The sequence below is a fragment of the Rutilus rutilus genome (genome assembly GCF_951802725.1).
Source record: "Rutilus rutilus genome assembly, chromosome: 19".
In the NCBI taxonomy this organism is placed as follows: Eukaryota; Metazoa; Chordata; class Actinopteri; order Cypriniformes; family Leuciscidae; genus Rutilus; species Rutilus rutilus.
The window spans coordinates 24,295,643-24,309,958 of NC_140232.1; the positions used below are offsets into that span (position 1 = coordinate 24,295,643).

The 14,316-nt window shown below is 36.9% G+C and overlaps 2 protein-coding genes across 3 annotated transcripts; both read left to right on the forward strand.

Moving 5' to 3' along the window:
• Window positions 1-78: 78 nt before the first annotated feature.
• On the forward strand, window positions 79-7,614 carry LOC311278400 (uncharacterized protein). Of its 2 annotated transcripts, none has more exons than XM_084389192.1 (8): window positions 79-254; window positions 447-531; window positions 1,123-1,191; window positions 2,736-2,789; window positions 3,134-5,155; window positions 5,373-5,564; window positions 6,176-6,247; window positions 6,390-7,614. In XM_084389192.1, the coding sequence occupies exons 2-8, from the start codon at window positions 510-512 to the stop codon at window positions 7,166-7,168; spliced, it is 3,210 nt and encodes a 1,069-aa protein (XP_084245318.1). In that variant the 5' UTR covers window positions 79-254; window positions 447-509; the 3' UTR covers window positions 7,169-7,614. The 2 variants fall into 2 exon arrangements, with proteins under 2 accessions (XP_084245318.1, XP_084245319.1); XM_084389193.1 differs by having other exon boundaries at window positions 155-254; window positions 2,766-2,789.
• Window positions 7,615-7,739: 125 nt separating this feature from the next.
• Window positions 7,740-11,873, forward strand: LOC311278401 (torsin-1A-interacting protein 1). Its single transcript, XM_084389194.1, has 9 exons — window positions 7,740-7,917; window positions 8,944-9,054; window positions 9,185-9,316; window positions 9,432-9,611; window positions 9,687-9,863; window positions 9,974-10,084; window positions 10,236-10,349; window positions 10,530-10,589; window positions 10,680-11,873. The coding sequence occupies exons 1-9, from the start codon at window positions 7,845-7,847 to the stop codon at window positions 11,441-11,443; spliced, it is 1,722 nt and encodes a 573-aa protein (XP_084245320.1). The 5' UTR covers window positions 7,740-7,844; the 3' UTR covers window positions 11,444-11,873.
• Window positions 11,874-14,316: the final 2,443 nt, after the last annotated feature.

Genomic DNA, 14,316 nt, shown 5'->3' on the forward strand with positions numbered 1-14,316 from the left:
GTTTATTATGGGTCTGTTTAACAATTAATAATTCCTCTTTGTTATTTGAAGATATTTAAACAATATTTATTTATTATTATTGCGCACATGATGTCCCTCTTCAGAAAACTTCCGAAAGAAACAATTCACAAAGTCAAACAGTTCCTAGCGATACCCGGAACCACTTTGGCGCAGTCGCATTTGGAAAATGTGAGTTGTCCGGAACATAGGGCAAAATCCGAAATATTATCTGTGTTATGCCAGCTAGATAATTGGTGAGTATGTTTTTCAGACTATAAGAACAAGTTTCAGAGGTTTTTGTTCTACGTGTCAACGTTGATTTTTAGCAACTGTGTTTGCTGTATTTCAGGTTATAATCTACTATCTTATTATCTGTCTGCATTTTCATGTCACTGGATCATTTGTGGTTTATAAGTTTGTTTATGTGGTGTTGTTTCTACATTCAGGTCCATTTCAAATCCCCTGCTATAACACAACTTATTGATAAAGGAGGCATTTGTGCAAGAGCAATGGCAAACGAAGTCGACAGTGGTAAATATAGCCTATAAAATGGTTCTGAACTTTTGTTTTATGCTAATCTAATCTGCATACATGTCCATAACTTGTTTCATTTTGCTGACATATTAAATGTTTTAGATTTAATATACTGTCAACAGCCAGGAAAAAGATACTGTCAACAGCCAGGAGAAAAAAAGTTTTTAATGAATAAAATGTTATATAAATCACGCAAATGATGTATGAACAAACTCCTCTGTAAAAACCTTAAGAATATAGATAGGAACATAATTGTTAAGTTTAGTGTATGTAAGTGCTACTTAGTGGAGATTTCTGGAAAAAATCTTGAGAAAACGACCTTTAAAGGTAATATAATTGAAATCCAGAGAGGCAAATAAATAAAGTGTAATAAAATAAGCACTTGGCTGTGTATTTTAGATGCTTTCTTTCCACTAGCCTGAAAGAAGACATATTATGGAAGCAAAATAGCCCAAAATCTCAAAATTGACCAGTGCATGAAAAAACAACAATAGGAATCAAGAAAGAAAGAAAGAATGAAAACTGTGCTCAAATAATTGAATGGGTCTTTAAAACCCTGACCTGCTCCTTTCCTCTTTTCAAATGCAGAATTAACATCTGCAGTGACTGATCCATCTAGCGGTTCTTTGTCAGATGACAAAACTTCAGTAGAGGGTGGTAAGTGACGTGTTGCATGAAGTCAAACTTTTATTATCACGATCATCATGATAGAATTTATGTTTGTTCAAGTGATTTTTAGGGATTTAAGTAATTCCACAGATTTGATGCAATATGCTGTTCCCTTACCTGACAGAGAAGACAGGGCAACCTTCTAGACACTAAGCAACATTTAGGAATCTAATTTCTATAGATTAGGTGAAATGTTTTAGCAATTTGAAAAGTGGTTTAATTTTTACATTTAAAAGCTTTTGACTGTGTTTGCATTTAGCATCGATAATAAATAAATAAATAAATAGCCTCTTCTGCACAAGACAACCAACCACAGATCAGAGTTGCAGAGAATGAGAGTGAGTTGAATTTTTACATCACATCATATCATTGATTAACAGAGGGAGTTTACAGTGCTATATGTAGTACTTCTTTGTATAGTGCATTTCCAGATAATCCACCCAAAGAGAGTGGTACATCTGGATTTCAAACAGAATTAATGCTTGTCAAAATGTTCTCTGAACAGGGAAATATAAAAATGTTGGCATTCAGAGGTCAAGTATTAACTTTAATTTTGTGTGATATTAGTTGTACATTTCACATTTATTGTTAAGATAAATGAGGCTATTTCACTGGCAGTATGTCATGTTAAATAATTGTGTAAATTTTAGAACCTCATTACTAGATTAGGTGAATTATTGTTGCAATTTGTAAAGTGTTGTTTTACAACTTATTATTATCCTATGTTTTTCCGGCGTGCATGTTAACCAATGAGTGCATTCACACCGGGAGCAGTGGAGCGTGGGTTTAGGCGCCGACTCCATTTTTGCTGCGCTGCACACTTTTGATGGACAAAATAAATATGATTTCACACAAAAAGTGGCCAAAATTCACAGAATAAGCATGTCCAGTGTTTTTGAACAAGAACTGGATTATGTCAGAAAAGAAAATGAAAACTCAAAAATATTTACTGGAGATTTACTCATTTACTGTAAATTGTTTTTAATTATTAATTTTGGGTGAAAGTATGGTGTAGCCTATTATAAAAACACTAAAGTAAACTAGCCAGAACATAATGATATATTAATTTTCTTTTAGTTTATGTAATACACAAGAGGCTAGCCTATAGCACTACCCAAATAAAACCTGAGTGGGCTTCTTTTTTTTTTTAATCTGCTGACGTGCCGCTCACACTTGCACTGTGAAACGGCTGTTAGGGTCAATACGTCATATACTGCTTCTTCTGGACCACAGATCAGTGTGCCAGAGAAAGAGAGAGTGTGTGTGTGTGTGTGTTTGTTTGTTTTTAAACTGCATTTCATATCATTGTTGTGTAACGTTGTCTTTGTCATACAACAAAAATATATAGAGTACGTTAGTGTATGAAGTCGACCATTACAGATTTAATGTAACGGTTTATAGTGATGTTTATGCTCAGTTATTGCACACAACACTAAATACTTTGAATTGGAATTGGATTGGAATCAGGTTAGGAATCAGGTTAGAAAGTTTGAATAAATAGCTAAAACTGCTCTTCTACTGCTACTTTACAGATGTTGACTCGTCTGCTGATTGTTCTCCAGAGACTGGAGGTAAAGATAAGGATGGTAAGTTTGGTTTTCATAATGGTCTCTCCACTGGGAAATATAGAATGCAGTCAGTCAGAAGTCAAGTATTAATGTTAATTTTGAGTGATATTAATTGTACATTTTGAATTTATTGTTGAGATAAACAAAGGTATTTTATCTGCTGTATGTAATTATTATTTTTTTTTTTTTACATTAATAAAAATGTTATATATGTGTGTGTGTGTATATATATATATATATATATGAAAAAATAAAAATAAGTGTGGCACTATTACAGATTTCATATTTGTTGTAATGTTTTATAGCACTGCTTACGCTCAGTTATGCACACAACGTTATATACTTTTTGTTGTATGACACAGACAAGATGAGACTTCTCGGCAGTACTCAGACCGGGACTGTCCCTCAAACTGGATCTACAGTAAAAGAGGATAAAGAGAAAGAAGAGGATGCTCAGAGCGGGACTGTCCCTCAAACTGGATCTACAGTAAAAGAGGATAAAGAGAAAGAAGAGGATGCTCAGACCGGGACTGTCCCTCAAACTGGATCTACAGTAAAAGAGGATAAAGAGAAAAAAGAGGATGCTCAGACCGGGACTGTCCCTCAAACTGGATCTACAGTAAAAGAGGATAAAGAGAAAGAAGAGGATGCTCAGACCGGGACTGTCTCTCAAACTGGATCTACAGTAAAAGAGGATAAAGAGAAAGAAGAGGATGCTCAGACCGGGACTGTCCCTCAAACTGGATCTACAGTAAAAGAGGATAAAGAGAAAGAAGAGGATGCTCAGAGCGGGACTGTCTCTCAAACTGGATCTACAGTAAAAGAGGATAAAGAGAAAGAAGAGGATGCTCAGAGCGGGACTGTCCCTCAAACTGGATCTACAGTAAAAGAGGATAAAGAGAAAGAAGAGGATGCTCAGACCGGGACTGTCCCTCAAACTGGATCTACAGTAAAAGAGGATAAAGAGAAAGAAGAGGATGCTCAGAGCGGGACTGTCTCTCAAACTGGATCTACAGTAAAAGAGGATAAAGAGAAAGAAGAGGATGCTCAGACCGGGACTGTCCCTCAAACTGGATCTACAGTAAAAGAGGATAAAGAGAAAGAAGAGGATGCTCAGAGCGGGACTGTCTCTCAAACTGGATCTACAGTAAAAGAGGATAAAGAGAAAGAAGAGGATGCTCAGACCGGGACTGTCCCTCAAACTGGATCTACAGTAAAAGAGGATAAAGAGAAAGAAGAGGATGCTCAGACCGGGACTGTCCCTCAAACTGGATCTACAGTAAAAGAGGATAAAGAGAAAGAAGAGGATGCTCAGAGCGGGACTGTCCCTCAAACTGGATCTACAGTAAAAGAGGATAAAGAGAAAAAAGAGGATGCTCAGACCGGGACTGTCCCTCAAACTGGATCTACAGTAAAAGAGGATAAAGAGAAAGAAGAGGATGCTCAGACCGGGACTGTCCCTCAAACTGGATCTACAGTAAAAGAGGATAAAGAGAAAGAAGAGGATGCTCAGAGCGGGACTGTCCCTCAAACTGGATCTACAGTAAAAGAGGATAAAGAGAAAGAAGAGGATGCTCAGACCGGGACTGTCCCTCAAACTGGATCTACAGTAAAAGAGGATAAAGAGAAAGAAGAGGATGCTCAGAGCGGGACTGTCCCTCAAACTGGATCTACAGTAAAAGAGGATAAAGAGAAAGAAGAGGATGCTCAGAGCGGGACTGTCCCTCAAACTGGATCTACAGTAAAAGAGGATAAAGAGAAAGAAGAGGATGCTCAGAGCGGGACTGTCCCTCAAACTGGATCTACAGTAAAAGAGGATAAAGAGAAAGAAGAGGATGCTCAGACCGGGACTGTCCCTCAAACTGGATCTACAGTAAAAGAGGATAAAGAGAAAGAAGAGGATGCTCAGAGCGGGACTGTCCCTCAAACTGGATCTACAGTAAAAGAGGATAAAGAGAAAGAAGAGGATGCTCAGACCGGGACTGTCCCTCAAACTGGATCTACAGTAAAAGAGGATAAAGAGAAAAAAGAGGATGCTCAGACCGGGACTGTCCCTCAAACTGGATCTACAGTAAAAGAGGATAAAGAGAAAAAAGAGGATGCTCAGACCGGGACTGTCCCTCAAACTGGATCTACAGTAAAAGAGGATAAAGAGAAAAAAGAGGATGCTCAGACCGGGACTGTCCCTCAAACTGGATCTACAGTAAAAGAGGATAAAGAGAAAGAAGAGGATGCTCAGACCGGGACTGTCCCTCAAACTGGATCTACAGTAAAAGAGGATAAAGAGAAAAAAGAGGATGCTCAGAGCGGGACTGTCCCTCACACTGGATCTACAGTAAAAGAGGATAAAGAGAACTTCATTAAAAGTGGGAAGAGAGAAAGAGGTATTTTTTCTTAGAATGAAGCAGATTATTGCATTTGTTTGCTATCAATGTGTGTTTTTGTCATTTATAAGCATTTGTATAGCAAACTGAATTAATTCTTGACATAATGGTCTCTAAACAGGTACATATAAAAATGCAGGGAGTTAAAGGTCAAGTATTAACTTTTATTTTGTGCGATTTTAGTATTCAATATTCAGTATTTAATATTTTCTTATAGACGACAAAATTGTGGCTACTTCAGAGACTAAAACTTCTAAAGAAACAGAGAAGGCAAGAGATATAAATGAGAGAGGTGATGGATTTAAAGACAAAGATAAAGAAAATAAGGAGATGGGTGAGGATGAAGACCAGGATCGAGATATGAACTTGAATGCAGAAGCTGAGAAGGAACCTACGCCCAGTTCGGAAGGTAAAATACTATTTGAGAAGTCAGCTTAAATAAGTTCACAGATTTTCAGCCAGTTTTATAATGTAACAATGTCAGTAGTATTACGTAAATGAACAATGTGTACTCTTTCTCCATGTTACCTGCATTCGGATACCCGTTCATTTGTCATGATGCAAAATGTATAATTTTGCGTCATCTGGCAGACTTTTGACAGCTCCAGGGCTTTTGTTAAAACTACCAGTGGAACTTCTGCATTTTTGTGTTCCTGTCCATGAACAGTTGGATCGACAGAGGGGCAGCTCCAAATTCAAAAGTGTATAATGAGTGTTTTAAGTTTTTGACCAAAGGGAATGCCACAGCCCTTTTTCTCTGTTTTCTCTAGTCATGTAGCACCAATATCCAAAAAACATATATATTGTGTTTCTACTGCATAGATAGCCAGGTTTTATTAAAAGCCCATCTTGTCACCAGTGAATTAACCCCTTTAAGTGATTCTCCTGTAGTATGCCATTGCCATATTATAAATTTACATTTTGTAATCAAATTTTTATAGATTAGGTGAATTGTTGCAATTTGAAAATTGGTATTTTGTTCTTACATTTAAAAGCTGTTGCCTTGCTTTTTACATTTAGAGTCACTACAGCGTGAGTCTTCTGGATTTCTACAAGAAAGCCAACCACAGATGAGAGTTGGAGGAAATGACAGTGAGTTTTTCTCTCCATTCTGACTGTCTATAAAGAAATTACTTGACTAAAAAAAGTCTTTACCATTATGAAGAATGACTGTCAAATGATTATCGCAGAGAAGCAGCCAATAATATCACTCTAATCATTTTTTTTCTTACAGAACGGTTTTGGATTTGTGCTGTTGTTGTCCTTCTTGCATCTGTGGCTTATGGTACATTATATTTTTCTGACTCAACTCCACCTGTACCTGAAGAGTTTAATGTGGTGGATGTGTTCAATCAGGAAATGGAAAAACTTAAGACTAGCTTTCCAAATCAGCGGCCAGAACTCTGGAGGAGGAGTCTGATTCATCTCAGACGCCACCTAAAAACTGAGCAGCCCACAGAACCCGTCAGCCTTATTCTAACGTCTGGTCACAGGGCTGAAAGGACACTTGGTTGTCTGGCTCAATGCTTGGCTCATGCTTTTTCCACTGCTCGTAACTCATCGGTTCTGAACATTGATGGAAAAAACAAAGCGTCACAAGACAGTGATCAGGTCAAGCTGGACATTGATAGTGAGTTGAGAAATGCCTTTGAGGGTAAAAAGTTTGCTGCGGTAATCCACCGATTTGAGGAGCTCCCTCCTGGATCCACTCTCATCTTTTACCGATACTGTGACCATGAGAATGCGGCTTATAAAGACGTCTTCCTGGCCTTTACTGTAATGCTTGATACAGAAGTGGAAGTGCCATCCAATGTCAGTCTAGGGAGAGTTGAGGAGATGGTTCAAGAGCACGTAAAACAGAAGTTTGTCTCCTCAGACAAGTTAGCTACGTTTAATCAAATGGATGTGGACAAACTGAGTGGACTGTGGAGCAGAATTTCACATCTTATCTTGCCTGTGGCTGCAGAAGAGAAAATTGAACATCAGGGCTGTGGTGGGGACTGTGGTAAATAATTTAGAAATAGTTATAAGAATTTTTTTTTTTATTTTTTTATTACGACTTTAAATGTTATACTCATGTGTTGTCTCACAAATTTACTTCGAAATTACTTCAAATTTAAAGATTCATATTTGTATGTGTTGCATGTATGAATGACGGTCCTGACAATTTTCTTTCTTTCACACTAAATAACTTTTCAGATTGACATTTTATAGAAGGATAAAGCGAAGTAATTTTCCCATTTGTATTGATTTTCTTTGCTTTCATGAAGATCTTTTTGTATTTAAATTATGTCTTACATTAAAGTTATTTTTAATCTGTAAATTTGGTTGACCAGGGATGAACGTGTAATATATTTAATGAATTGTTGAGGTTTTCCTACTCAAAAAGTATTTTATCTAAGCTGTATTAGATAAAATAAACGTGCCTTAATAAATTCATCTGCCATGTGCTTCCTTTGATACGCTTGTGACGGATTACAGATAAATCAGAAATTAAGACCAATGAATGCTGTTGACCTACTGGCGCATTTGTGAAATGAAAGTAACTAATTGTGAACTATTTCCGGAAGTTAAGTTGTGTTCCTCTAAAGTCGCTCCGACGAAAAGCACCCTTAATGTTCCGGTTTCCGGTTTCAGCTGCATAGGAAAAGTAAAAAGTTTGTCAAAAGAAGTGTGTGATATAAAACAAATGGATTCGGGTGTTTCTAAAGAAGATGGAACTGCAATTAGGAGAAGAAGCGCCAGAACTTCATCTAAGACAGGTTTGACTTTATAAAACTCTTAACGTGACTTCAATACTACAGAAAAGTAAACTGAGCCAAATGCTACTTACCTTAAATAAATATTGTCTAATGCCAAAAGAACGATACCGTAATGCAGGGTAAATATAAGTTATATATTTTATGTTAGGGGTTTCATTGCTTTCAACAGTCTAACGGTGCTTAGTAAACCTTTATGTTTGAGTTTACATTCTGGGCTCAGTCCTCTGTCTTTACAGTATTTTTTATTATCAATATAATGCTAATCAAATTATTTCAAGGTCATTGTCTCCGTAAGTTACATCAAGTTGATTACAGCGGTTTTAAATTATAACGTAAAGCTTCGCAATTTGCGTTCAGATTGTCTCATACGTTTGTGCACCTCGGAATTCTCTTTATAAAACGGAGCAAAACTGTTCTTCCAAAGCTTCTCTCTCTCTCTCTCTATGTAAAACATAAGTTATTTAGAATTATATAGCTTGGATTCGCTAACTAGGCGAAATTGTTAAAATATCCACTGGTTAGCTTGAGCATATAAGCTAATTAGCTAATAGTTACATAATATTAATATATTCTCAACAAGTCGTTTAGTGTAAACATTTTATTAACATTTCTTATAAGGCTATTATTGAAGATCACAATGTGCAGTTGTTGATATGTCTGTTTAAAATCCCGTCAAAATCGGTTGTCGCTGTGTCAGTTTCCGCTAATGCAGTAGCAGCTAGCAGTACTTAACAAAACCTTGTAGTTTGTTGTTATTTCTGTAAGATAAATTTCTCGGTTCGTCCTCAATCTTTATAATTTTTTACTGGGCAGCCGAATGTCCATTCCTCAAAAACCTGTGGACCATGAAATACACAGACCTAAACCCCAAACAAAAAATTACAGACCAAACACAACATCTGGAGGTCTGTTATCATTAAGAAAATACCTTTCAGTTTCCAACTCCTTTGCATTGAAATGCATAGATGTGTCAGTTGTAGTTGATTTTACTCACAAGTATTTTTTGTATTTTTTTTTCATTGCAAGATCCCTCTAGTTTGGGTGCTGTACCACTGGAAAACCAACAAGACGCCTTAAAGAGAAATAAGAATAGCCTGAAATATCAGAATCAGAATCCCACAACGAAGAAAGCCAAAAGTTTGTACAATCTTTATATTGACCAATTTAATGCATCCATGCTAAATAATAGAATACATTTTTCTATTTAAAAAAATCATTCTGAGCTCACATTCTTTATACTTGCTTTTAACCACGTCCTCTATCTTAGCTTTATACAGTGCTGATGTTGAACCCAGACCCCAACTAAAAAGAACCTGGCAAATAAGGGAAGATGATGGTGCATCCAGTACTGTCAATGGATCCAAAAAGTCCAAGAGCCTCGAGAAAGGGGATGATGATGGTACGTCAAATTAAATAAAAAAATAAAATAAAAAAATTGTCTAACATTTTGTTTTCTCAGGCAAACCGTATTTGTTATTCAAATGTTTGCACTCATTTATATTAAACCAATGCAGAATCCCCTGTCAAGAAGAAAAAGCTTGAAGAGACAGAGAAGGCAAGAGATATTAATGAGAGAGGTGATGGATTTAAACGCACAGATGAAGCAGATGTGGAGATGGGTGAGGATGAAGACCAGGATCAAGATATGAACTCAGATGAGGAGGCTGAGCAGGACAATGAGCCCGGTTTGAAAGGTAAGATGCTATTTGAGAAACAAGCATAAGTGTTAGGTCAAATAATATTAAACAGGTGGTGCTATATTTCTTCAGTGGATTCCTATCAGCCAGGGGCAGTAGAAAAGCATCCTGCCTATGCACGTGGAGAAAATCTGAAAACTGACGAGATACTGGGCAGCCGAATGCCCATTCATCAAAAACAAATGGACCATGAAATACACAGACCTAAAACCCAAACAAGAAATTACAGACCAAATACAACATCTGGAGGTTTGTTATCATTAAGAAAATTACCTTTCAGTTTCCAACTAATTTGCATTGAAATGCATAGATATGTCAGTTGTAGTTGATTTTACTCCAAAGTATCTTTTTCATTGCAGATCTCTCTAGTTTGGGTCCTGTCCCACTGGAAAACCAACAAGACGCCTTAATGAGAATTAAGAATAGCCTGAAATATCAGAATCAGAATCCCAGAACGGAGAAATCCAAAAGTTTGTAAAATCTTTATATTGTAATTATATATATTAGAGTAAGCAAATTGTTCACTGGTAAAAGTGCACATTATGATACTTAACATTCTTACTGTATATGTCACAATTGTTCATGAATTTTAGTTGATTAAAGTTTATATCCCATCACTAGATGCCCCATGTCCTGGTAACTGGAACAGATACCAATCTACACCCCGGATGATCAATGTCTACCCAACAATTACGCATCCCATTGCAAAACCAACCACTCATCTCAAAAACAAAGGTAAAAAATTATGTTTTGTATTTGTCACTTACTATTCTCTTATTTTATTACTTGAAAAAAGATTTATAATCATTTTTACATTCATAACTTAGTCTATTAAGAAAAATAGCCAATAAAATAAAATGGTTAATATTTAAGAATTTGTAGATCATAATTATTTTACTTTACTTTGTCTTCAAGAATGGAATAATTTGCAGAAACCAGTCACCTCAAAAGCAAGTCCGGTCTCTTCCTCTCGAGGTATTTTTTGTGTCCTTCATCTATTCCACATAGTTTAAACAAGCAGATTTGTCTCACATTTACTATGCTTTATTATGCATGTTTTCCTAGGCTGGTTGTGGCTTCTTTGGTGTTCTCTGATACTGACAGGAGTCCTGGCTTTGAGCTTTCTGTTCTTCTATTTGCGTCAAACTGATGTGTCCCATTCTGAAACCATAGAGAAATATGATCTGGACTTAGCTGCTCTACAGATCCTTTTTCCCAGTCAGCGTTCAGTGTTCTGGAAGAGGAGTGGGAAACATCTTAAGCGCCACCTGGAGACGGTCAGCCCCACTGAACCGGTCAGTGTAATTCTGACTGCTGGCCTTCAGGCTGAAACGACGCTGGGCTGCCTTGCTCGAAGCTTAGCCATGACGTATTCCAGCTTCCATAACGCTTCAATCTTAGAAATCAACGGGACCACCAAAAAAGCAAAAGACAGTGATCAGGTCAAGCTGGAGATTGATGAAGCGCTTAAGGAAGCGTTTGAAGGTGATAAACCTGCAGCTGTTGTGCACCGTTTTGAGGAGCTCCCTCCTGGATCTACGCTCATATTCTATCGTTACTGTGACCATGAGAATGCAGCTTATAAAAAAGTTTTTCTTGTCTTCACTGTGATGCTTTCGGTGAATGAAATAGACCGAAATGCCAGTCTGAGTGTAGTTGAGGACATGGTACATGACCATGTAAAACAGAAGTTTGTCTCCTCAGATAAATCTGCCAAGTTTAATCAAATGGACGTGGATAAACTGAGTGGACTGTGGAGCAGAATTTCTCACGTCATCCTGCCGGTGGCTCCAGAGGAGAAAATTGAACGGCAGGGATGTGGGTACTAACCTTAACAGAAAATCGTAAGATTAAATCACTGTATTGGGCTGGATATGTCATTTTGTAGAGTCCAATGACCATATAAATGTACATAGAGGATCTTTATTCCAAAGAGGTTTTTAAAAAATGTGTTTGTTTATAAATGTTTTATACAGATGGTTTTGTATTGGACTCCATTTTGGTTCTTTGTTTTCTTTGATGATAATATATGCGTGAAGGCAGACACTTGATCATATAATAATAATAATGCAACAGCATTTGGCTTACAGTTGTACATTTCTTCCCAAGGCCATGACTGAATAATGACTGAAGTTTTGCACTGATGTTTGAAGTTAAGCTCCGAATTGTAAACTATACTCTTTTTACCAATCAAAATGTAGTTTGGGTTCATATATTTGCTTGAATAAGATTATAATAATTAAAAGTCAGGCTATATTTGTTTTCTTGTTGTGAGTTTTCATTTTCTTATCCTCTGGATAATGCTATTTTGTCATAGTTCCTGTTTTTGTAACATTTGTAACATTTTATTTAGTTTATATATACGCAGATGCAGTATAATTCAATAGTGTGGGGTTGATTGGATTTTTTCAAATGTTTTTGAAAGCCTTATGTTTACTAAGACTAAATTTATTTGATCAAAACTACAGTAAAAACGGCAATATTGTGATTTACCAATTAAAATAACTATTTTCAATTAGTGTAGTGCTGATTTGGTGATCAAGAAACATTTCTTATTATTATTATTATCAATGTTAAGTTGTGCTGCATGATATTTCTGTGAAAACTGCTTTTGCAGGATTCTTTGATGAATAGAAAGTAAAACAAAGAAAAGAACTGCATTTATTTAAAATAGACTTTTGTTACAAATGTCTCTATTATCACTTGACCAATTTAACGCATCCGTGCTAAATAATATAATTTATTTTTCTATTTAAAAAAAAAATCTTACAACAAACTTTTGAACTGTAATGTGTATTTGTGGCAAAATGACCGATGGCGGAGTCAGGGAAGATGCAAGTTTTCTAGAAAGCCTCTTGTTTATTTTTCCTTTTATATTTTCAAAACGTGCAAATATTTACAGTGTCAGGATAGTCAAAAAAATGCAAAACAAAAACTGTTCATAAAGAAAATAAATAGGCATTAAGTTGCCAGGCTACGTCTCTCAAGACCCTGCACACTTTACCCACCAGCATTACTATGCCACAGTTCTTTCTCTCTGCTCAGCCCCTCTGCTACTGAGGCCATGGGGCCTAATACAGCCTTAAATTAGCTGTAGCCCCACCCACTAGATTGCCCCATTGGTAACAAAACAATTATCCATGTAATCACATGAAAATAATTGAATAATAAATCAAACAAACAAACAACACATAAACAAACATATACCAAACGTTTCTCCCCCACCAAAATCACATTTGTAGAGAAAAACCCATACAAGAAATAAACACAAAAACACCCCTGCAATATTGGTTTCTCCCACCCATCACCCACGAAACCCCTCTATTTCAACCCAGTGGCACATCCCCTCGGCTTCCCCACGCGAAACCAGGAAGTTGAACCGGAGATCGGGACGGTGGTGGGTTAAGTATGTACAGTGTTGTAATTACAAAGCTTTTAACTAAATAAATAAGAAGTTTGACAGCCAGTGTGTATATTTTCATTACTTGAAATCAAAAGACGTTAATACAGATGGGTGATAAAATGACAATGTATAGTTCGTGTAATATATGCCTGGGATCATGCACAAACATTTGCTATTTAAGAATGCCGGTAGGCCTTTCCCTGCAGCTTAAACAACATTGCATACTAGCTGGCAATTATGGCAAACTGTGGTAAATGACATTGTAAATAGTGCACCAGTAATAGAACAGCAAACGGCAATGAAAGCGATATGACACGGAGAATAGCGGCAAAACAGCTTGAATGTTAGTGCCGGCGTTTGGCTGCCTGCCCGCTTCATGAGCACGTCACGGCTCAGTTCGTGACAGTATTTGTATTGCTTTTAACCACATCTAAAACAGGAGCGAATGTAATTTGGACCTAATGGGTGGAGCTAAAATATCCAACCACACCCTAACGCTACCCAGAACTCTATCCCTCCACCCCATTAGACGTCCAGAGAGGAGGAGCGTCATTTGACTCTGCAGTGAGTACCAACTTGAAAGGGTGTGTAATCCTGCGAAATTGCTGATGTCTGGTGACATGACTCATCATGCACTTTACTGCCACAAGAAGAAAATTATTAACCAGATATCTACAAGTTCAAAGTGCTTCAAGAATAGTTCCATTGTTTTATCCACTTTTTTCCTAACGAGCCTATACTGCGGTTTAGATTATGGGAGGAAAATGCTTATATTGCGTTCATAGAGCAAAACTTTTTTTACAGTTTACAAGTTACTCCCAAAGTTCACGCAAAGCGTCGTGAGCTGTAGGAATTAGGTAAACAAGTGGTACTGCTCAGCTGTGTCCCAATTCAGAGGCTGCATCCTTTGAAGGCTGCGAAGGTCGGACAGAACCGAGCGTTGTTAAATGGGACTGTCTGTCTAGTCTACCGAGAATTGTTCTTGTCGCCTAGCTAGCTACTAGACTTTTTTGAAAGTTATATTAAACTGTCTGAAAACAAAACAGGGTTCACAAACTGTCTAAATATGTTCACCATGGTTAATTTCTGTATATAATAGTATAATCACATCTTAGTAAGATATAGGTCAAAATTTGAACCACTTTTAAGTTGTTTTCTTTTGTTTTTGTTTTACTTTTGTATTGTTAGATATTTGAGTGAGTTGAAACCCAATACTTGCCTTTAAAAGTGTAATTTGGCAATGTCTTTCAAAAATAAATCCTGTTGTCACTGGCGCCGAATGAATTCTGGGTTAGGCAG